Source organism: Gymnoscopelus microlampas (assembly GCF_963454915.1).
Source record: "Gymnoscopelus microlampas genome assembly, chromosome: 11".
In the NCBI taxonomy this organism is placed as follows: Eukaryota; Metazoa; Chordata; class Actinopteri; order Myctophiformes; family Myctophidae; genus Gymnoscopelus; species Gymnoscopelus microlampas.
In genome coordinates this window covers 53,165,397-53,188,276 of record NC_139948.1, presented here as the reverse complement: position 1 = coordinate 53,188,276, position 22,880 = coordinate 53,165,397, and the positions used below count along the sequence as shown (strand labels likewise).

Below are 22,880 nucleotides of genomic sequence, written 5' to 3'. Positions count from 1 at the left end.
TCTGGGAAGGCCAGCTTCATCAACTCTGTCAGCAGCATCTTACGGGGGAGAATTACCCATGGTGCACAGGTGGATCATGTTGGTGGTGTATGCACCTTAAACGTATGTAATACATTTTGTTACAGTATATCTACTAGTGAAAGTAATTTGTAATTTACTTAATGTATACTCTGTATGCTCTGCTTAGTATAACGTATCATGCTAATTAAAATGTGTAACTGTTAGTATACACACAGTAGTCTTCCCAGTATAACACTGTACAAAGACACCAGCAGCAATTCTATATTCTGATTATAAACAGTGACACAAATCAGTAGGAGTCACCATTGCCATAAAAAACGTCATTTTTCAGTTTTCACTTTTTGAATCCTTGTAGAACATTGGGGTCAGTGTCTGAACATTTGAGATATGTTGCAATTACGCCTAAACCTCATGAAATCTGTATGTTGAAAAAGCACTGAAGTTTGTTGTGTGCTATTTCTGTTATCAGATTTATGGCATTTATATATAATCTCTATTGTGATTGTTACGACCCCCACCCTAGGGGTGGTGTGAGTGCAACATATATGACTCTTTGAAACCAGTTTGCAAAAAGAATGTATATTTATTACAAAGTTCACGGTCAAAAAGTCCTTAAATGTCCAAAATGTCCTTAAAGTCTATTCACAGGTTACCTTTTACCTTTTAACAATATCAAAATGTGCCTTTCCTGGAAGGCTGAATGCTATTGTGGCTCAGGTAAATAAGCAAAACAAAAGGAAACAAAAACAAGTCAACTGGCCAATTGAAAAGGAAACAAAACAAATAAAGAGACTGTTAAATCACTCAAAAGGGTTATCAAAACATTATGTCAAAGTCAGCCTTTCCTATGGGCTCAAACCATACGTTAACAAACCAAACAAACGAGGGGTCAGTGGTGGAGAGGACAGGGAAGGTCTCATCTCAATGAGTTAGCTGCACTGCAGTGGTTTTATAGCCATCACATGATGGGTGATCAAGTCCACCTGTGGAGAAGGCAGCCCATGAGCCAATTGCACCTCTCTAGTCAATCACAGTGGGATTTAGAGCCTTCCCTCACTCCTCCTCACCCATGACAGACACCTCCTGCATGATAGGGAAGAAACATGCAGTCAGTCACCTCTTCCTCATACATGTCAATAATATATTACTCATACATCATAATAATACATAATCATAAGGTCACCTGACCGTAACACCTCCCCCCTCAAGAGGGAACTTCATCTCCCCGAGATGAAGTTCACTCAATAAGGACCTCCACCTGTAATGTATCTATAGAGAAAAAGACACAAAAAAACATTAACAATAAACTCTTGACAGGGCGTCTGCAAGGACATTATCCAGCCCTTTCTTGTGGCATATCTCAATATTAAAATCCTGTACCAATAGAGACCATCTCATTAGTCTCTGGTTCGAGTTCTGCATCTGTTTCAGAAAAAACAAAGGGTTATGGTCAGTATACACAAGCACCGGCAATGGACTTGAACCTACATACACTTCAAAAAACTGCAAAGCTAAAACCAAGGCCAAAGCCTCCTTTTCCACTGTGCTGTAGTTACACTGAGCCCCACTGAACTTCTTCGAGTAGTAGCAGACGGGATGGTCGATGCCCAGCTCGTCCTCCTGCAGCAACACAGCACCCGCACCGCTGTCACAGGCGTCTACCTCCAGCTTGAATGGACGTCTGAAGTCGGGCGCCGCCAGGACAGGCGCACTGCAGAGGAGCGCTTTACAGGACTCAAAAGAGTGTTGGCAGGCAGGTGACCAGACATAAGGCTTCTTCTCACTAGTCATACTAGTCAGTGGTACAACAACTGCTGCGAATTTTTTGCAATAAGACCTATAAAAGCTACTCATACCAATATACCGGCGAAGTTCCCGCCTGGTTTTAGGTACTGGATAGTCAAGTATTGCTCCCTTAGCGTGTGAATATGTTCAGCCCATGTATTAGAAAAAACCACAACATCATCCAAATAGACCTCGCAGTCTTTTCCGCTGCTCAGAACTGTGCGCATCAACCTTTGAAAAGTAGCCGGCGCGTTACGGAGGCCAAAAGGCATCACGGTGTACTGGTACAACCCATCGGGTGTAACAAAAGCCGAAATATCAGACGCACGCTCAGTCAAAGGCACTTGCCAGTAGCCTTTGAGTAAATCCAATTTAGTAACAAATTTGGCGGCGCCGACCCGGTCGACGCAATCCTCCATGCGCGGAAGAGGATAAGAATCAGCCACTGTTACATTATTCACTTTTCTATAATCCGTGCAAAAACGCATGCTGCCATCGGATTTGGGCACTAGCAGACAAGGAGAGCTCCAGGCACTTGAGCTCGGAATAGCCAAATTATTCCCCAATAAATAATCAATTTCTTTCTTTATCAATTCCCGTTTCGTGGGATTAACACGATAAGCATGCTTCTTAATAGGCGAGTGCCCCCTCACATCCACATCATGAGCCAGGACTGTGGTGCGGGATGGCGTATCTGAAAACAAACCCATGTTATTTTCAATTAATGCAATAACGTCTGCTTGTGCACCTTTATCCAAATGAGACAAAAATGTTGGCAAGTCTCGCAGCACATCAGAATTCTGCAAACGCGCACCAGCAGAATTCTTAACCCGCAGCCCTCTCGTTTTCCTTTTTCTGTCTGGTGTTTCCACCACATAATCAGTTTCACATAGTTTCCTCTGAACTACATACGGACCACAAAATTTTGATTGAAAAGCTGAACTAGGAATCAGGAGGAGAGCAAGAACCTTTTGTCCCACCGCAAATTCCCTCTGAACTGCTTTTTTATCAAATCGTTCCTTCATTTGATCCTGGCACTGCTTTAATGCAGCCGTAGCAACCTCACGAGCCTTGTGCAGGCGCTCACGGAATTTGCTCACGTAACTTAACACACCTTTTGCTGGGCTTGTTGGCTTGGCCAACACACTGTCTCTCAGCACACGCAAAGGACCTCGGACTGTGTGCCCAAAGACTAACTCTGCTGGGCTAAATCCCAGCGACTCTTGCACTGATTCCCTCGCAGCTAGCATTAGAAAGGGCAATCCCTCATCCCACTGTCTGCCTGTCTCTAGACAGAATTTCTTCAGCATAGCTTTAAGAGTCTGATGAAAAGGCACTAGATTTAATGTGTTTTATAGCAAGTGATTCCATCACCTGAGAAAACACTCTGGACGTGAAATTAGATCCGTTGTCACTCTGCAAAAAACGAGCTAAACCAAAAGTCGAAAAGAAATTAGTCAGCGCTTTGATCACCGGTTTAGCTTTAATTGTGCGCAGCGGGATCGCCTCTGGATAGCGACACACATCAAAGTAAGCAGAAAACGGTGGCCAGATTTCGTTTTGGGCAACGGCCCCACGCAGTCAATAATAATGTGCTCAAATGGCTCCCCCATAGCAGGGACAGGTTTTAACGGAGCCGGGGGAATCACCTGGTTAGGTTTCCCCATCACCTGGCACACATGACACGAGCGACAAAAATCAGACACGTCGGTTTTCAATCCAGGCCAAAAGAAGTAGCGCAAAATGCGCTGATAAGTTTTCCGAACACCCAAGTGCCCAGAAAAATTATCATGAGACAAACTCAGAATTTGAGAACGAAATGTTTTGGGGACAACAATTTGGTACACCGTGTTCCACTCTGCCTCCACAGCAGACGATGGACACCATTACGCACCAGAATATCACCATCCAGACCGTAGGCACAATCTGTGCCCCCCACACGGCTTGCTTCCCAGCATGAAGCCAAGGACGGGTCATTCTGCTGCGCAAACACAAATGAATCCCTCTTTACATCGAACGCAAAATCTGGCTTAATAGGCAACACGTTTCCCACCTTTTTCTTGGGGCTAGTAGCAGAAGTGCACAACGGATCATCACTACAGAAAAACGAATCACTCAGGATAATTTCATCAGCGTTTTTTCTAGCCTGCGCACGAGTCACAGCACAAGCAGGAAAAACAGTCTGTGCGCCCTCGCACACAGACTCAGAAATCACCGGCTGCTCTATCACCTCAAGAGTAGGGAAAACTTTCTCACCTGCCAAGTCGTTACCAAGGATCAACGCGATCCCCTCTACTGGTAAACCTTCCCGTATTCCCACCTGCACAAGGCTCGTAACCAACGGTGAGCGCAAAAACACCCTATGGAGAGGCGCACGAGAGGATGCCATCTCCACACCCAGCAGCAACGCATCAGCACCACAGGAAGAGCCATCTGAGAAAGGCAAAACAGACTGTAACATCAGCGACTGTGCCGCACCTGTGTCACGTAAGATGGTAATGGGAATTTGTTCTTTCTCACCATCGCACAGAGACACCGTACCTTTAAACAGAAAAGGACCGAAACATTCCTCAGTCTCCGCCCGGACAGACCCTGCCTCAGGCTGACACTGAGCAACATTACGCACAAACGACACTGCTTTTGACTTCCTGTATTTCTGATTTTGACTTTCTTTTTCGTTGCTCTGTGAGCGTGTTGGACACTCCCGAATTAAATGGCCTTCCTCATGACAAGCAAAACACTTGCGTGCTTCCCCACTGTTCCCAGCCCCGCCCGCACCATTACCATTGCCGTTACGCGGCGGACTGTTTGGTGACTTTGCTTTATTCCAAGGTGACCTGTGTGTTAACGCAAACTCATCTGCACAAACGGCAGCTTTAGACACGGTGTTAACTTTCTGCTCGTTAAGGTACATGACAATGCGCTCTGGACTGCAGTTCTTAAATTCCTCCAATAGAATTAATTCCCTGAGCTGCTCAAAGTCAGCCACTTTGCTTGCTGTACACCACTTATTGAACAACACCGTTTTCACCTGAGCAAATTCGACAAATGACTGGTCAGCAGGTTTTTCAGTGGAACGAAATTTTTGGCGATATGCCTCTGGGACCAATTCGTAAGTACGCAAAATGCTTTTTTTCACCGTCTCGTAGTCGAGACTCTGGTCTAGGGTCAGGCTGGTACAGACCTCCTGCGCTTTACCACTTAGTTTGCACTGCAATAACAAAGCCCACATATCCTCTGGCCATTTCGATGTATTTGCTATGCGTTCAAACGCATGAAAATAGGAGTCAACCTCACCTTCTCTGAAGGGTGGCACAAAGGCAATGTGCCTGCCCACATCGAACACTGCTCTGGGGGTAGTGCTGTTGCGTTCTGGAGCCTCCAGCGGAGTAGTAACCTGGGGGGATGCAGCCGGCAACCTAGATCTCATATGCATGAGTTCCAACTCCTTTTGCTGCTGTTGCAATTTAACCTCCTCTTTTTTTAGTTCCAACTCACTCCTTAACCTTTCCTGCTCACTTTTTAAGCGTTCCTCACGCATTAACTTGCACTCTGTCTCTCTGAGACGGAGTTTCAGCTGCATGTTCTCCTCCAATTCCCCCCCAGGTGTGACATCTGGTGATGTCTGAGTGGTCGAGCCCGAGCCTTCTGCAAGAGAAATCCCCGGACCCCCAGGAGTTCCTAGTGAGCCTGAGACATCAGCGGCCTCAGTCGTCATTGCTCCACTAGTACCCTGTGTGCCACTCTGTTTGTTCTCCGGCTGTGACTCCAGAATACCCCTCCTTCTTAGTTGATCCACCACACTATTGAGGATTTGTTGCTTTTGGCCTGCTATCACCAGCAGCCTGAACTCTTTAGCAATGGCCAATAACTGTCTCTTATTACACTTTTCTAGAGAAGCCCTACAGTAGTTAAGATCCTACCAGCCGATCTCCCAGACCGCGTGAACATGAGAACCGAATTAAAAGAACCAAGTTCTCCAAGTTACCAAAAAGTCCACACAAAACCTGCTTACCTCCACCTGCCGAAAACACATCCATCCGGCTAACCACTGACCCAACTGAAAACAAAAAACCCAAACAATTAACAAATCACATAGTCTCAAACATGTTTTTTCAAAAACCAAACGTTCACTAACGAATGTACCCGTTTCCATTTACCATCATACGAGCCACTAATTAACTGTTTAGACGATTTTTTCACATATATGTTACTTATCACCATAAATTAACTTAAATATATGCAAATTACCGAAAGGGTGTCTAAAACCGGCACGAGCCCCCAAATATGTTACGACCCCCACCCTAGGGGTGGTGTGAGTGCAACATATATGACTCTTTGAAACTAGTTTGCAAAAAGAATGTATATTTATTACAAAGTTCACGGTCAAAAAGTCCTTAAATGTCCAAAATGTCCTTAAAGTCTATTCACAGGTTACCTTTTACCTTTTAACAATATCAAAATGTGCCTTTCCTGGAAGGCTGAATGCTATTGTGGCTCAGGTAAATAAGCAAAACAAAAGGAAACAAAAACAAGTCAACTGGCCAATTGAAAAGGAAACAAAACAAATAAAGAGACTGTTAAATCACTCAAAAGGGTTATCAAAACATTATGTCAAAGTCAGCCTTTCCTAAGGGCTCAAACCATACGTTAACAAACCAAACAAACGAGGGGTCAGTGGTGGAGAGGACAGGGAAGGTCTCATCTCAATGAGTTAGCTGCACTGCAGTGGTTTTATAGCCATCACATGATGGGTGATCAAGTCCACCTGTGGAGAAGGCAGCCCATGAGCCAATTGCACCTCTCTAGTCAATCACAGTGGGATTTAGAGCCTTCCCTCACTCCTCCTCACCCATGACAGACACCTCCTGCATGATAGGGAAGAAACATGCAGTCAGTCACCTCTTCCTCATACATGTCAATAATATATTACTCATACATCATAATAATACATAATCATAAGGTCACCTGACCGTAACAGTGATATTATGAAGTTAATAGAAACCTTGGCTACAAGCACTGTCTTACAGATCTATTCATGCTTTACAGTATCAAACATATGGAATCAAAAAAGGAAAAGGACCAAACTTCTTCCCTTTTGTGATCAATGACATCATGAGTCTTGGGAGTGAGACAGAAGTTCATGAAGCAGACATTATATTGGCTATGAAAGGTCATGTGATGGATGGTTACGAGGTAAAATGACTTAATATCTCACATTCTGATTCATGAATTAGTGTTAATGATAACATGTCATCATTAACACAAATTAATAATTTAAACCATAATTTATGAAAAACTAATTCCATGTCATAATTTTTACAACAAAATGTTATATTCTTCTACAGTTCAATCCTGGAGCAGCGATGTCACATGAGGATCGTCTCTACAATCATCACCCCCCTCCAGAGGACCAAACTCATGTTCTGGTTCTAGTCATTCCTGCTGACCAAATGACCACTTCATCCCTAGATTCCATGAAGAAGATGAAAGAACTTGCAGACAATATGGGTAAAATAACATTTTAGCTTGATTTGTTATCACATGGTTATGATCAACTTTTAGTTGTCTTCCTAAAACTTAAAAAAACCCTATTATTGTGGTTATATAACTATAAGAAGGATTATGTCTCAGTGTCTGTCACTGGGTGTAGCTCGTCGAAAGAAAGAAAGAAAGAGAGAAAGAAAGAAAGAAAGAAATTAACTTGTTGGGCTGCACTTTTGATAGGCATTCCACAAATCTGCATTCTCACCAAAATTGATGAGGCCAGTCCTTTGGTGAAGAAAGATGTAGCAAATGTCTACAAGAGCATGAAACTGCAGGAAAAGGTGAGAATATTGGAAGTTGTATAAACTATCATTAAACCACCTGTTAATCTCTGTTGAACGTTAACTATAACTCTCAACACAGATGCAGGAGGTCAGGGCCAAAGTGGGAATTCCACTGAACCACATCTTTCCTGTGAAGAACTACCATGATGAAGAGAACCTGGATGATGACATTGATGTTCTGATACTGAAAGCACTGAAACGCATGATTAACCTTGGAAAAGACTTCATCAACAAGATGTATGCTGATCCAATGTCATCAGAGTAACTCAAAGCCTTAAGGATTTTATAGCATTTCTGCTTCTTTTAGAATTATTTAGAACTATTAATTTAACAACAAGCTATTTTAAATGGCCATTTGAATTGGGGTTCATTTGTACACTCTTTGAAGTTCAATGAACACTACTGTGTGGGACAGTGAGGTCAGAGGGTCAGAGGTGGATGATAAGGTGCTTAGATAGAAATCAACATGATGCCTCTTTAAAATGAGATGAGACACTTTTATAACTTGTGTGTACTTTGATAACGAGTGACAGTGCAGAGTTGGATAAATGTCGGGTATATTTTAAGGTCAGAGGAATGATTCAATGGTCAATGGTTAAAACAAAAAAACAAGTAATCCAATATACATACTTCAGAAAAAAAGCAATAAGAATTGTTTACAAAGTGGATTACTATGAGCCAACCAACACTTTATTCATACATTCAAACAGTCTCAAATTCAGAGAACTAGTGGACTTTAAAATCGCTCAACTCATGTAATAAATCAATAACAGCATGCTCCCAGACAGTATCCAGAAGATGTTTCATAAAAGACAAACAAAGTATAATCTCAGGGGTACATGCATTTACTCAAAAGAAAAAACAAGAACAAATGCAAAACAAACATGTACAACATTTGCAGGAGTAACTCTGTGGAACAGCCTTGATAAAGATCTGAAATTGTGTAGCTCATTAAAAATATTTAAAAGATTACTTAAAAATAAGATGATAGATAATTATAAAAAAAACATAAATGGCATGTGATTCTGTATGATTTTATTCATCATAGCATATATACTTGTACAGTACAGCAAACACGTACATGTACAGAAAATAATCTTGTCCTTGTACCATGTTTCCTTTTTTCTTTTGGTGTTTTTTTTGTTTTTTTGTTTTCTTTCTCACTCCATTTTGACTTTCATTTTTTCTTTGTTTTGTAAAAGGGTAGGCGTAATAAGCAATGCTTCAGCCTATACCTTTTTGGTCAGAAATGTGGGTATCTTTTTCTTGACAATATTTATTTTATTTTTACCTATTACTGTAATGTTACCACAAATTGACTGACTGAAATAAACTAAACTAAATGGGGGGGTGGAGACACAACTAATCTGATATTAGAGGTTATTGGATGTGTTATTTATAGGGAAAACAAACTGCCTCATAAGATGTCTGTCCCTCCCAGATATCGGAATTTAAACGATTGCATTTGCAAAGAAAACACGGTGTCTGTGGGTCTTGAAAGCGTCTTAAATAGTCTTAAATTCATGCTGATTTTAAAAAGCCCTTAAAAGTCATTCAATTATATTCAGTTTGTTTTAGAACGTTCTTAAATATTGTATATTGTATATTGAGGTGTATTCCCAATGTGACTGAATTTGTTCAAGTGATGAACTGAAATCACTGTCATCAATGAAATCAAATGTTTTCATTTATAATTAATATACTCTTCTGATACTCTTCTGATACTCATTAATTAAGACTTGTTACATGGTAATGTGGGTTGTGCTTTGAAGACCATGACTGTCCTATTTTAGTGTCTGTTCTTGTGGCTCATCATTTCATCTGAAGTAATTCTCTGTTTCTCAATCCTCAGCACATCAGAGAAGATAACACGGGAAACTGAGGGTAAGAGTTGTCGATAATAATTGCAGAATCTTCCATGTTAAAGCTCTATTATGTTTTTCTTTGCTCTTTTTTTTTATGAATTCCATTTTATTTTGTCCAATCTGTATGGTAGAGTATGTTGATACAATATAACTTACGTATACATTTGGGGTGGTTGTATTTGGTCTCCTGCTCTTCTATTGAGGCATTTAGATCCTGTGTCAAGGTTGGACACAGCCTTTTACTCCAACCTGTTTATGGTTTCAAAGTGGATCACTTTGGCAGACGTTTGGGTTGTGTATTTACCTTGCCATGATGTAACTCCAAAGGTGGACAAGACATCAAAAATAATTGCTCCATTGATTAGAAATTGATAATTCAAAATATGCTCCTCATTGACTTACATTGTATGGTAAAACAGCTCTCAAAGTCACTCTTTTTGTCTTTTGGCACATAAACAAACACAACAAGTTGATTCAGACAATATAGAACATCACAAAACCCAGTACTGTTTCTTTGCTATTCTTATCAAGAAGAAAACCCGGACTGGATCCGCGGATCCGGACCTGGATATTCAAATAGTAAAATCAGCAGGAAGTAGTACTTCCTGAACAGTACAGTTTTTTTCAACTTTATTTGTGTTTGTTTACGTGCTAAAAGAGTGACTTTGAGAGCTGTTTTACCGTACAATGTAAGCCAGGGATGTCAAACTTGTGATCTGCAGCCATTTTGCGGCCCGCAAAGAGGTCCAATGCGGCCCGTGACATGATAAAAAAAAAAGCAAATTCATACCTCTAACGATGCCGCTGTTTGCCGGCGCTGGTAGCTTCTTCAAACAATAGAGGCACTGAAGCAGTTATCCCCCCCCCACCGCGCCGCTGACTGTACAGTACCTGACTGTGAAGATCTGCTGTGGCCAAACTTTATGTGAAAATAGCCTCAACTTCGGAGGATTAAATGTTTATCATGATCCGACATCTACTCTCAATTCAATTCAATTCAAAGGGCTTTATTGGCATGAGAAAACATACGTTTACATTGCCAAAGCAAAAAGCACAATACAACAATACAGCAATACAATCAAAACAAAAAATGTACATTTGAAAGTCAGAATCTTCAATAGATCAATTTCTATGTACCAAGATCACTGGGTGCAGGTATAGTGCAGGAATATACACAATGATTAGTCTTTAGGGTGGTTGTGTTCCGTTCGATATCCTTCTCCTATCACAACAACTCACGAATCTTGCTGCTGTGTTTGCACATTGTTGTACTTCGCCCAGCAGATATGGGAGTTTTTTGTCGTTGGTCATGTTTTCAAAGTCTCTGTGTGTGGTTGTAATCTGTGGGAAGTATGTGTCTCTGATGTCTTGGTACAATGGACAGACGGTTAGGAAGTGTAGCTCGGTTTCCACTTCCTTTTGTGTGCAGTGGGTGCATAGTCTGTCTTCTCTCGGGATACAGGTCTGCCTGTGACGACCTTTCTCGATCGCAAGACTGTGCTCACTGAGTCTGTATCTAGTTAAGATTTTTCTTTGTTTTGGGTCGGTCACGGTGCTCAGGTATTCTGCCACTGTGTATTCTCTGTTTAGGGCCAGATAGCATTCTAGTTTACTCTGCTTTTGTGTTGCTTCTTTCCAATGTGTCAGGTAGTTTTCCTTTTGCTGTTTTATAATTTTGTTTGGTCCGATGGGTTTTCTATCTCGTGGCTCTGTTTGTGTTTGTGCCCGGAGTTCCATGGCCAGCTGGCTGAGGGGGCATCTCTCTAGAGTTTCGCTGTGTGTGAGTGCTTTGTTATGGAGTGCATTTAGGTCGCTTTCTTTTAGGTGGTTGTAGAACTTAAGTGCTCTCTTTTTTATTTTGATTATGAGTGGGTATCGTCCTAGTTCTGCCCTGCATGCATTATTTGGTGTTTTTCGCTGGGTACGGAGAATGGATTTGCAGAATTCTGTGTGTAGGGTCTCGGTTTGGTGTTTATCCCATTTTTCAAGGTCATGGTTTGCTAATGGTCCCCAGATCTCACAACCATAGAGGGAAATTGGTTCTATCACAGAGTCCAGTATTTTAAGCCAGGTTTTAATTGGGATGTCTATTTTGATGTTTCTTTTGATAGCATAGAATGCCCTTCTTGCCTTGTCTCTCAGGTCCTTTACAGCTTGGTTGTAGTTCCCTGTGCTGCTGATGTTTAGGCCAAGGTAGGTATAGTTTTTTGTTTGTTCTAGTGGGATCGTATTTAGGAAAAATTGATGGTTTTGGCGGCTGGATCTTTTTTGAAATATCATGATTTTAGTCTTAGTTAGGTTCACTGTCAGGGCCCATGTCTGCGAGAATTTGTGTAGGAGATCAAGTTGCTGCTGTAGTCCTTCCTTGGTTGGAGACAGCAGCAGCAGGTCATCTGCGAAAAGTAAGCATTTGATTTCTGTGTTTGCCAAGGGGATGCCTGGAGCTGTAGACTGTTCTAACGTTTTTGCTAACTCGTTGATATATATGTTGAAGAGTGTTGGACTCAGGCTGCATCCCTGTCTAACTCCTCGGCTTTGGGGGAAAAAGTCTGTGTGCTTTTCGCCTATTTTAACTGCGCATTTGTTGTTTGTGTACATTGATTTTATGATGTCATAGGTTTTCCCCCCTATGCCACTTTCCAATAGTTTGTACATCAGACCCTCATGCCAAATTGAATCGAATGCTTTTTTGAAGTCGACAAAGCAGGAGAATAATTTGCTTTTGTTTTTGTTTATTTGGTTGTCAATTAGGGTGTTTAGAGTGTAAATGTGGTCTGTTGTGCGATATTTTGGTAGAAAGCCAATTTGTGATTTGCTCAGGACATTGCTTTCTGTGAGGAAGTTTAGGATTCTGTGGTTGAGGATCATGCAGAGGATCTTTCCGAGGTTGCTGTTTACACAGATCCCACGGTAGTTATTTGGGTCATATTTGTCTCCACTTTTGTGGAGTGGCGTTATCAGCCCTTGATTCCATGTGCTAGGGAAGATCCCAGAGCTGAGCACTATATTTAGGAGTTTTAGTATGGCCATTTGGAATTAGAGGTCGGTGAATTTTATCATTTCATTTAGAATACCGTCTGCCCCACAGGCCTTCTTGGTTTTAAGTGTTTTTATTTTGTCTTGTAGTTCTTTTAGGTTGATTTGGGAATCTAGTGGATTCTGGTAGTCTTTTACGGCTGACTCTAGGTTTTGTAGTTTATCTTTTATTTGTTTTTGTTCTTTGTTCTTCTCGATTGGGCCAAAGAGGCTAGAAAAATGATTCACCCATATATCTCCATTTTGGATGGGTAGTTCGTCCTGTTTTAGCTTATTAAGTCTGTTCCAGTTTTCCCAGAAGCTGTTTGTCTGTATGGAATCTTCGATATCTTGCAGTTGGTTTCTAACATGTTGATTTCTTTTTTCTCTTACTGTGTTTTTGTATTGTTTCAGTGTTTCCCCATATTGGAGACGTATGTTGTGGTTGTCTGGGTCTCTGTGTTTTTGGTTTGATAGTTTCCTTAATTTTTTCCTGAGATTATTGCAGTCATTATCGTACCATTTGTCATTCTCAACGTTTTTTCTGGCTTTCCTGTTTGATACTTTTAAGTTTGCTAGTGAGGCTGTTAGTTCAAATATATGATTGAGGCCTTCTACTGCCCTGTTTACACTTTCACTGTTTTCTTCAAAGGTTTTTTCTAGGAAATGATCCAGTTGTGATTGGACTTGTTTTTGCCTAATAGCATTTTGGAAAGCTTCTGCGCTATGTTCATTCCATTTGTAACGTTTTCTTATGGTATGTAGTTTGTTTGGCGTTTGTTCTTTGTGTCTGTGTGTTGATCTGTTTAGATAGGCTGTGATTCTGTTGTGGTCTGACAGGGGTGTTTGCGGGCTGACTGTGAAGGCTCTGAGCGATGCTAGGTTTATGTCCGTGATAAAGTAATCTACCGAGCTGTTTCCCTGGGATGAGCTGTATGTATATCTACCGAAGGAGTCCCCTCGGAGTCTACCGTTAACAATGTACAGACCCAGTGAGCGACAGAGCTGTAGCAGTTGTGACCCATGTTTGTTCGTTGTTTTGTCGTGATTGTATCTCGGGGGACATGTTGGGGAGCTGATGTTTCCCCCTCCTGGTAGGTGTTTGTTTCCCTGTGTGTTGAGGGTGTCAGGCCCTTGTCCTGTTCTGGCATTTAGGTCTCCACAAATTACAATGTGACCGTGTGCCTGGAAACGGCTGATATCCTCTTCTAGTGTGGGGAAAAAGTCCTCTGTATAGTAAGGGGATTCAATTGGGGGGATGTAGGTGGCACACAGGTAGACATTTTTTTCGGTTGTGGTAAGTTCCTTGTTTATTTCTAGCCAGATGGAAGATGTTCCAGTTTTGACTAGCTTAATGGCGTGGACTAGTTCTGATTTGTACCATATTAGCATACCTCCAGAGTCCCTTCCCTGGGTGACTCCTGCTAGCTTTGTAGATGGTACCACAAGTTCTCTGTAGCCAGTAGGACAGCCAGTGGGGCTGTCCCCTCTGTGCCATGTTTCTTGTAGAACAATGATGTCTATGTTTGCAATCTCTTTGGCAAAGTCTGGGGTTCTGCTTTTGATGCCAAGGGCAGTTGACCTCAAACCTTGTATATTCCAGGATGATATAGTGAGTGCTTTGTACTCCATTGTTCACATTGTTGTTACATTCCAGGGGTTCTGCCCTGGGCCCATGCTGTGTAGAAATCCCTGAACATCTGCTCTATGCTGTGTGTGCTGGGGATGGCTCTGGTCACCGCCTGTGCATATGTGTATGGTTGGAGAGGGAGGGGGAGAGTGGGCGGTGGTGAGGCTGATGTAGGAGTGTATGGAATGGACATCAGTGGTGTGGGTGCGCTGTGTGTGGGATGAGGTCTGGGTGGAGCAGTGAAGATAGGCATCAGGGGTGTGGGTGGGCCGCTTTGTTGTGTGGCATGGGGTCTGGATGGAGCGGAGGGGTGTCTAAGAGAGGGTCTGCTAGGTTGATAAGGGTGGTGACGCCTAGTAGAGTGTCCTCTGTGTGCAGTGTGGTGTCCTCTGGGCGTAGGATGTTGTCCACGCTGGTTGCGTTTGTAGGGTGTTGTGTCTGTAGGATGGTTGCGGTCGAGTGCAATGTCCTTCAGGCTCTTTGCAAAAGTTGGAATGTCAGCCTTGCGGATGTGTACCTGGTCGTGTAGGCTTCCCTTGTCCAGGGTTGGGTGTTCTGCAAAGTGGACCTTATTCTTCCTTGCACAGATTCTGGAAGTCTGTGTGTTGATTGCGTTGATGTAGTCGTATTCGACGTCGCCTCTGTGTAGCAGTGCCGAGATGACTACTTCTGCGTTGGGAAATGTTGAGGTGGCTTTTTCTATCATTCCCTTGGTGGACGTAACCATCTCGTGGTCTTCCTGAAACCATATGTCGTTTGTGCCGGTGTGGATTATTATGTGGCTGGGGGAGCCCAGCCGGTCCCTTGTCAATAGCTCCATTGCACGTGCTGTGTTTCGACATCTGATGTGTTCAACTCTGTGCTTTGGGAAGAGTTTTTTTGCATCAATGTACTTCCCATTTGAGTCAGTCAGGAGTACAATTTCTGGGTTTTGTGGCTGGCTGTTTCCTGGAGGTGTGGCAGTGGGGGAGGGTTGGGGTGAGTCCTCTTGAGTTGGGGTGAGAACGATCTCTTGGGAGAGTGCTTGGCTTTGACGTCCCGCTGATTGGTCAAGGTTATCTGCTATTTCTCCCTGCTGATAGCTGGTTGGAGTTGCTTCCCTTTCAAGCCTTTCTATCTCTCTCCTGAGTGCCCCTATTTCCTTTTCCTGTCTTTCTCTTAGCATTTCTAGCTCCTTTCCCATGTCTTCCTTTAGCTGTCTTATCTCCTTTCCCATATGTTCTTGTAGCTGTACCAACTCCTGTTTGAGTTCCAACTCACTGTCTTGGAACCTTTTCACCTTTGCTTTAAGCTCACTCTCTTCCTGTTCCTTTCTGTTACTGGCCCTGGGAGCTGTCTGTTCTTGCCTGTACTCTGATAACTGTTGTTCCATCTGTACCTGTCTATATTCTAAGCTGTGGAATTGTTCGGCCAACTTGTTAAGCAGGTTTGGCTCTATGGTGTGACCTTTTGTGGTACTGGTTTGTGGGGGTGGGGGTGGGCTCTCTACTGTGGCTGGATGTGTGGGTGTGGCTATGTGTGTACTGTTTGGAGTGCCATTTTTTTGTGCCATCTCTCTGATTTTGGTGAAGTCATTTTCTATGGGTGTTCTGTTCCCCTGGATTGTTACTTTTCCAGAGTTGAAAAAGTTTACAGTGGTGGTTCCGTCCTCTGAGTGCATTTTAAGGCTACATCCCTCAGGCAAATGTGCCTTTTTTATCTCTGTGTAGTGTTCTTGTGTGGCTTCAATCCATGCCTGAGGTCTATGTGTGAAAAAGATTAGGTTTGTTATAACCTTCTTTGCGGTACAGTCTGCGTAAAGTGTCTCTCTGTTATTTTTCAGGAATTCAGTCTTGTAAATATCCTTTTCTTTAATGGATTTTGCTTGGGTTGGGTATTCAATTGCAATTGGTGTTGTGTGTGTGTGTGCTGTAGCTAGTGTCTCAGTTACCATGGTTGCCATTTTTCAGGTTCACACCTTGCTCACCTAGCTTCACGCCTATCTACCTGGCCCCTGTCTAACACCCCTCCCCCGATACCTTCCTTTGTTATGCTACTACTGCACTGCACTACTGCACTACTACTACTACACTGCTACTGCTACTAGTATATGTGTTTAAATGTTTAAATGTTTAAACTGTTCCCATGCAGTTTACTATGATTTCTACAGTATTCTATTTTACTACAATCTTACTACAGTCTTTCTACACTTCAGTGTCTCTAGACTAGAGTTCTGCAATGTATCTCCAAACTGCAGGCGTACTTACTCAAGTTCTTTGTGTCTTTTCTGGTAAAGAGCGAGTTTTAACTCCAAATGTTTTGTTGAGTGGTAAAAACGTTGTTTTATTCCTTATTGTCTTGTCCTTGTTGTCCTTGGTAGATCCTTGGTAGATCCTTTTTGGTCTTTGTGAAAAGTGTTAAAAGTATTTCACAAAAGTCTTTAAAAAGTATTCCAGTATCCAAGGCTCAGGAGCTCACAAAAAACACAACCTTCCACCTCGACAATCAACAGCACATACATACTCTCACACTAGCCTCGAGTCGTCTGTGATCACTGATCCCCTCCCTCCACTCGCTGCAGAGCAGCAGTTCCGAGCAGCAGCAACGGGACTCACTTGCTCCTGTGTTGAAAGTGAAGGTGTCACAGAGGGGCAATAATCGGCTCAATTCTTAGCTTTTTCTGTATCGTAAAAAAAAATACTTACCGGCATTTAAGTCAAATCCTACACCTGTAGTCAGATTCATTAATGTTTTTTTGGTCTGTGTTTTGAGCGTCAGGTGTGCACGTTCTCAAGTCAACCCCGAGGCTGTCTTACCAGCAGGCATGCAATGCTCATTTGGTATGTTCTTGCACACATTTCAATGACGTGATGCGCACGTCGCTTAACACCTACACTGCAAGTCACACAATGGACAATTGATATGCATCTAGGCTTATTGTCTCCGCCAGGCCGTAAGGCATGGCGAGAGAGTATGTTTTACCCTCCGTCCGTGTGTCCGTCCGTCCGTCCGTGTGTCCGTCCGTGTGTTACCACCAAATCTCCGGCACCGTTGGCCCGGTCGCTGCGAAACTGTGCACACACACTCCCTGGATGCCAATTCAGAACCTCTGCCTCAATTTTTTCACATGGGCCTGTTATAGCGCCACCAGGAGGCCGATTTGTGCAAAACCCATTTTTTCACATTATTCCTACAGTTTTTAACCAAACGTCATGCAAATCGGTACACAGTATCTCTATAGTCATGTGATCAACCCTGATCTGTCCGATTTCCCATATTCCATCCTTATTGGTTAAGGTTGCCATCCAAAGTTTGCAGGATTGGTCCGTTTTGAACAAACTGCCTCAAACCATGAACGCAGCGTGCGATTTCCGTGAAATTTCACACGCACATTCCCACTAGGCCGAGGAAGAAATGCCACCCTTTTCACATTGGCCTGTTATAGCGCCACCAGCAGGTCTAATTTAGCAAAACACATTTTTGGAACAAAATGCTTCAAATCATGAATGCAGTGTCCGATTGCCGTGAACGACGCACATTCCCACTAGGCCGAGGAAGAAATGCCACCCTTTTCACATTGGCCTGTTATAGCGCCACCAGCAGGTCTAATTTAGCAAAACACATTTTTGGAACAAAATGCTTCAAATCATGAATGCAGTGTCCGATTGCCGTGAACGACCTAAGAATAAATGGCACCATTTTCACATTGGCCTATTATAGCGCCACCAGGAGGCCACAATAACGTATCTGACCTGGCGGAGACCTGTGCTCCGAGGAGCACTTTATCTAGTTCCTATGTTAATTCGCTAGGTGTGAGTCAGGAGCCTTTGAAAACTTTGTTGAGGTGCGAATTTAAAGTAGTTTTAAATCTATGCGTGTGCCTGCGTGTGCTCCTGGTCAAATTGGGGTCCGGCACGGCGTGCAAGGCCGTCCAGTGAGCATTGCACCCCTGCTTACCAGGGCTGAAATGTGCGTATGTCTTTAGAATGCTTTATTCTTCATGCCAAAATCAATTACAACAGTGGCAAACCTCAAATAAAATATATATGTGCCCAACATTTGTCAACACATATATATAAAAATCACACCCAGTGTGAAGTGGGCGGTGTGTGGTCATCACAACATGACTCACTTTAAAAAAAGGATAAATTACTTTTTTTAAAGTCCATACTGCTATTCATAGGGCTGCACATGTGTCATGTGTTTCGCTAGCCAATCACAGTCCTGAATTTGCAAAGTCAGCCAATCACATTACAGTTAGTGGTGATGACACTATAGCTGTAATGTGATTGGCTGACTTTGCAAAAGTATAGATTTGCATTGACTGTGGAAGGGTTAGGGGTGTAGACTGCGTTGTAGCCTATTGGCCAATCACGGTGCAGGATTGGTCAGTGTCCAAAACTCACTTATAGGGGGCGGTTACACCGCCCCAAAAATCACACCCTGTGTGAAGGAAGCGGCGCCTTTGATAAGCCCCGTGCTCAAACACACACGGGTGTTGTCATCAATATTTGTTTACAGCCCAGCCAATAAGAATACAGCGGACACACGGACACACACCCGGACATACACACGGACACACGGACACACGGACACACGGACAAAGTCAGATATAGAGCGGCTGGCGCCGCTAAAAAGTAAAAAATAAATGTCAAACAATGTATTGCTTGTAGCCTATGCATAATATAGACATGATGTAGATTCCACCGCTTTTTATTTATTTTCTAGGCTATCAGTTGCATTTAGAGCTGAATTATTAGGTCCCTCAGTGTGTTTGCCAGCGGGCCATCTCAGCCAAAGTGTCACGTAATAATGAAAATAGGCTATGATGCCTTAATGAAACTGCGGAGGGACTGACGCACCTCCAGTGTCCGAGCCGCGTTATTAATTTGTAATAGCCTATGTACCTTACCATCTGATGAGGAAACTATAGTGGATGAAAGCTGTGTCCGGAAGATCCATTCCCCATTCCGACGTAGGATATATTAATCAAAAATTACATAATTTAATCAATAAGTAATCAATAAGCTCTGGTCCATAATCGGATAGCAGCGTTCCACTTGTATGCCCTGGATTTATTTTCAACATCATCTTTTTACCTCGGTAAACGTTCAGTAGAAGGCTTATAAAATATCCTTTCCAGGTTAGTCTATTATTTGCTGGCGGGGTTAAACCTTGTAAACATTACACATTATGTTCAGCTGATCCATCGTGCAATAGTGGGACTCGCTTCCAGACAGATTAGAATGATGTTCAAGTTCTCTGTCACTGTCAAGGCAATGCGGCCGACATCTGTTTGGACAAGAAGTTAAACTCCTGCAGCTCCGGTGTTGCCAGATTTTGTGAGAGAAATAAACAACCAGGTCTATGAAAATAATCCCAAAAGAAGCAACTGGCACTTAGGCCATAATGAGCACTTTAATTAAACCGTTGTGAGCTTGTAGATCTGGTATTATTATTTTTTAAACATACATATTAACTTGGGGGTCCATGACATAAAAATATTTGAGAACCACCGGTTAAAATAATTGAACAATTGTGAAGCAAGCCCAAATAATCAACTTCCCCCTAAAAAACCATGCCCCAAAAAACGTACCCCACAGCTACCAATATTTACAAACAACTTTAGAGAAAAATAAGCCCAAATTCGCTTACAATAAGTGGACATGGCAACACTGTTCAGCATGGTGCCAGATTTTATCAGAGACAAACTGCTGAGTCACGGTTCACGCCTTTTATGGTGCAAAATGGGGCGTGGAACAATGCAAAACACTTTCCCACGTCATATCTATGCTATGCTCTTCAATGAGATATGCGTATGGGCACTTGGAGACAGACGCTGGCTGCAGACAGGCATAAATGTAACTTTGAAAAGTTAATCTATCTAAAGAAACATTGTTTACTCTGACGCTACCAGTGAATATTTTTATTCCAAAGTAAAAGCGACTGAACTGTGGGTATTTAACATGTGGATTGCCACTGGGAATATGTTCCTCCCGGACACACATTCTGAGTTATACTGTATGTTAGAAAACACATTTCTCCCTCTAAGCCAAATGAAGCGTACCTGTGAGGTGTGAGTGGGATTGAAATGTTGTGTAAGCAAAGCTAATTGGTAATTGTAAAAGACATTGGTATCCCGCTGTGTGGGGGAGAAGGTTATAGGACGTGTGGAGCCATCGAGGGAAAACAATGAAATCGCAGGGGGAAAAGGTTTGATCTCAAGTCCAGTTGTGTGGTAGGTCGACTAAGTGCCGTCGTCGCGCAAGTGTTAACCCTTGCATTGTGTTAGAAACCTGCATACACTTTTGGTGTTAGCGGGTCAAATTTTAACTCAGCCCAAAATACCAAAAAAATATATTATTTTCATTTATTTTTTTCATACCTCACTTTTTAAAATATTATTTTGGGTTAGGGTTTCATCTTTCAATATATCTCTTCACTCATTACATTTCCTATAATGAAGACAATGATATCTAGCTATAATAGACTAATATTAGAACACACTTCCACACTTTATTGAGCCACTCTGCCGGGTCATATTTGACCACCACAGACATCACCTTTTTTTTCAGAATGAACTAAAATGGTGGTAATTCATTTTGTTAAGTTAAAAGAGCTGTTTCTGAGGATATCATGAAGCCTTGTTCCAATAAAGAAATGTAAAGGGTACTTTTTACCTATATTTAAACTTGAAAACAGGTCAAAAATGACCCTAACACAATGGATGGGTTAAGAAAAAAAGCATGGTGTAAAAAGAAAATCCATCCTATGTGGATGGACCCCTCTTTCCATCTAGACTCCCGCTGGTCCCAAGTGGACCCCCTGGCGGGTCAGGCTGGCTCTTATGCCTGGGATAGATGCTTATGGGTGGGCATAGGTAGTGAGGAGGATCGGTCCCCAGTGGTGGTTGTAAGACCTCCATATGGTGCATGGCCGTGTTTCAAACCTGATAACATCTCTCTCTCTCTCTCTCTCTCTCTCTCTCTCTCTCTCTCTCTCTCTCTCTCTCTCTCTCTCTCTCTCTCTGTGTGTGTAGAGAAAGACAAGGACCTGCAGGTTCTTAACAACCAAGTAGAGAAGCTCACAGTTCAACTGAATGAAAGAGAGAGTGAACTGAAGAAGATCAACCAGACACTGACAGAGAGAGACGAGAAAATAGAAAAGAAAGACAAAATACTGAAGGAAAAAGAGAATCAACTGCTGGACGTCAGCCAGACACTGATAGAAAGAAACAGACAACTAGAAGAGAAAGACCAACTATTGACATTGAGAGACAAGAAAGTAGGAGAGAAAGACAAGGACCTGCAGGTTATTAATAACCAAGTAGAGAAGCTCACAGTTCAACTAAATGAAAGACAGAATGAACTGAAGAAGATCAGCCTTACACTGACAGAGAGAGACAAGAAACTAGAAGAGAAGCATTACACCAAGCACCAAGCATTGAAGGAGAGTAATAAACTATACAAAGAATCAGACAAACTACTGAAGCAAAGAGAGAGTGAACTGGAGAAGATCAACCAGAGACTGATAGAGAGAGACAGTAGACTAGCAGGGAAAGACCAACTATTGACAGAGAGAGACCAGAAACTAGGAGAGATAGACCAACTATTGAAGGAAAGTAATAAACTAGTAACAGAAAAAGACAGACAAGTGGAGCAGAAAGATGAAGAGCTGAAGAAGATGAAGAAGGAGTGGGATGATGTCATCAGTGATCAAAGTCATGCTGGTGAGATTCTACTTTCCACCTTTTATACTCTCTAAAACAAATGGTGCTGTATATCACCAAAAGTGGGTCTTTGGCCTGGTTAGAAGTGTTTGGTGCTACTGTATAAAGCACCTCAACCATCCTAAATAACAAATAATGACCACTGAGGTGCTTTATAGCGCCATAATCCTAAATAACCAATAAGAACCCTGAGGTGTTTTAAAGCACCAACAATCCAAAGAACCACTGAAGCACCAATTATTTTTGTTAGTGTAATATTTCTATTGGGCAAGCATGTACACTTTCATATTTCAGACGTTTCAATTACGTTCTGATTATTTAAACAAATCAAATAGTATGAAGTAACTCAGTACTAGTGTAGTATTTTCAGTAGATACTTTCTTACTACTTTTACTTTACTCATTATTTTAAAGTAACAATACTTTTACTTGTGTACAGTTTTTGGCTACTCTACCCACCTCTGCCTACAGTGAATATGTCATACATAAGTCAGTAAATTGAAATTAATGAAATTGATTGATGTAAAAAGCAGAAATGTTTGTTGTTGAGTGAGTATTGGCTAAAGACAGAACAGAATCATCCACACATATTAAACTTGTACTTAAAGTTTCACTAGACGTTTGTTATGGCTCTGGTTTGTCAGAACTTACACATAACTTGTACCTGTTGTTGACTAAGAGAGAAAACTGGATGATGAGAGACAAAGAGAGAGAACTGCAGCGCAGCCATGAAGAAACAGAGATGACAAAACAAGAATACACACAGCTTGGTGAGCAGTAGGGTTTAAGATTTTCAGAGAATTAGCTCATTTTAAATCCCGGGAATTTTCAGACCTTTTCCCGGGCTTCCCGGGAATTCCTGTTAAAAAAGCTTTTTTGCCCACAAAAATGCATTTATATGTAGATATTATTTTTTTTCAATACAGTAGATATTTTATTGCTTAAAACATTTTATTTGAACGAAATATGAACATATAAAATCTAAAATTATGAGGCCTACCCTTTTCAGAAAAAATAATGGCACTT

The 22,880-nt window shown here is 42.1% G+C and overlaps 1 protein-coding gene across 1 annotated transcript; it reads left to right on the top strand.

The window, feature by feature from the left end:
• The first annotated feature begins 6,896 nt into the window (after window positions 1-6,896).
• On the top strand, window positions 6,897-7,938 carry LOC311056105 (interferon-induced protein 44-like). The gene is made up of 4 exons (XM_084072495.1): window positions 6,897-7,002; window positions 7,155-7,317; window positions 7,534-7,634; window positions 7,717-7,938. The coding sequence occupies exons 1-4, from the start codon at window positions 6,922-6,924 to the stop codon at window positions 7,900-7,902; spliced, it is 531 nt and encodes a 176-aa protein (XP_083928621.1). The 5' UTR covers window positions 6,897-6,921; the 3' UTR covers window positions 7,903-7,938.
• The last annotated feature ends 14,942 nt before the right edge of the window (window positions 7,939-22,880 follow it).

What these genes read in the sequence shown, in the direction of transcription:
- LOC311056105 (XM_084072495.1), top strand. Translation starts at nt 6,922, where the DNA reads ATGAGTCTTGGGAGTGAGACAGAAGTTCATGAAGCAGACATTATATTG. An exon ending in AGAACTTGCAGACAATATGG is followed by an intron (nt 7,318 to 7,533) that starts GTAAAATAACAT and finishes CACTTTTGATAG; the next exon opens with GCATTCCACAAATCTGCATT. An exon ending in GCATGAAACTGCAGGAAAAG is followed by an intron (nt 7,635 to 7,716) that starts GTGAGAATATTG and finishes CTCTCAACACAG; the next exon opens with ATGCAGGAGGTCAGGGCCAA.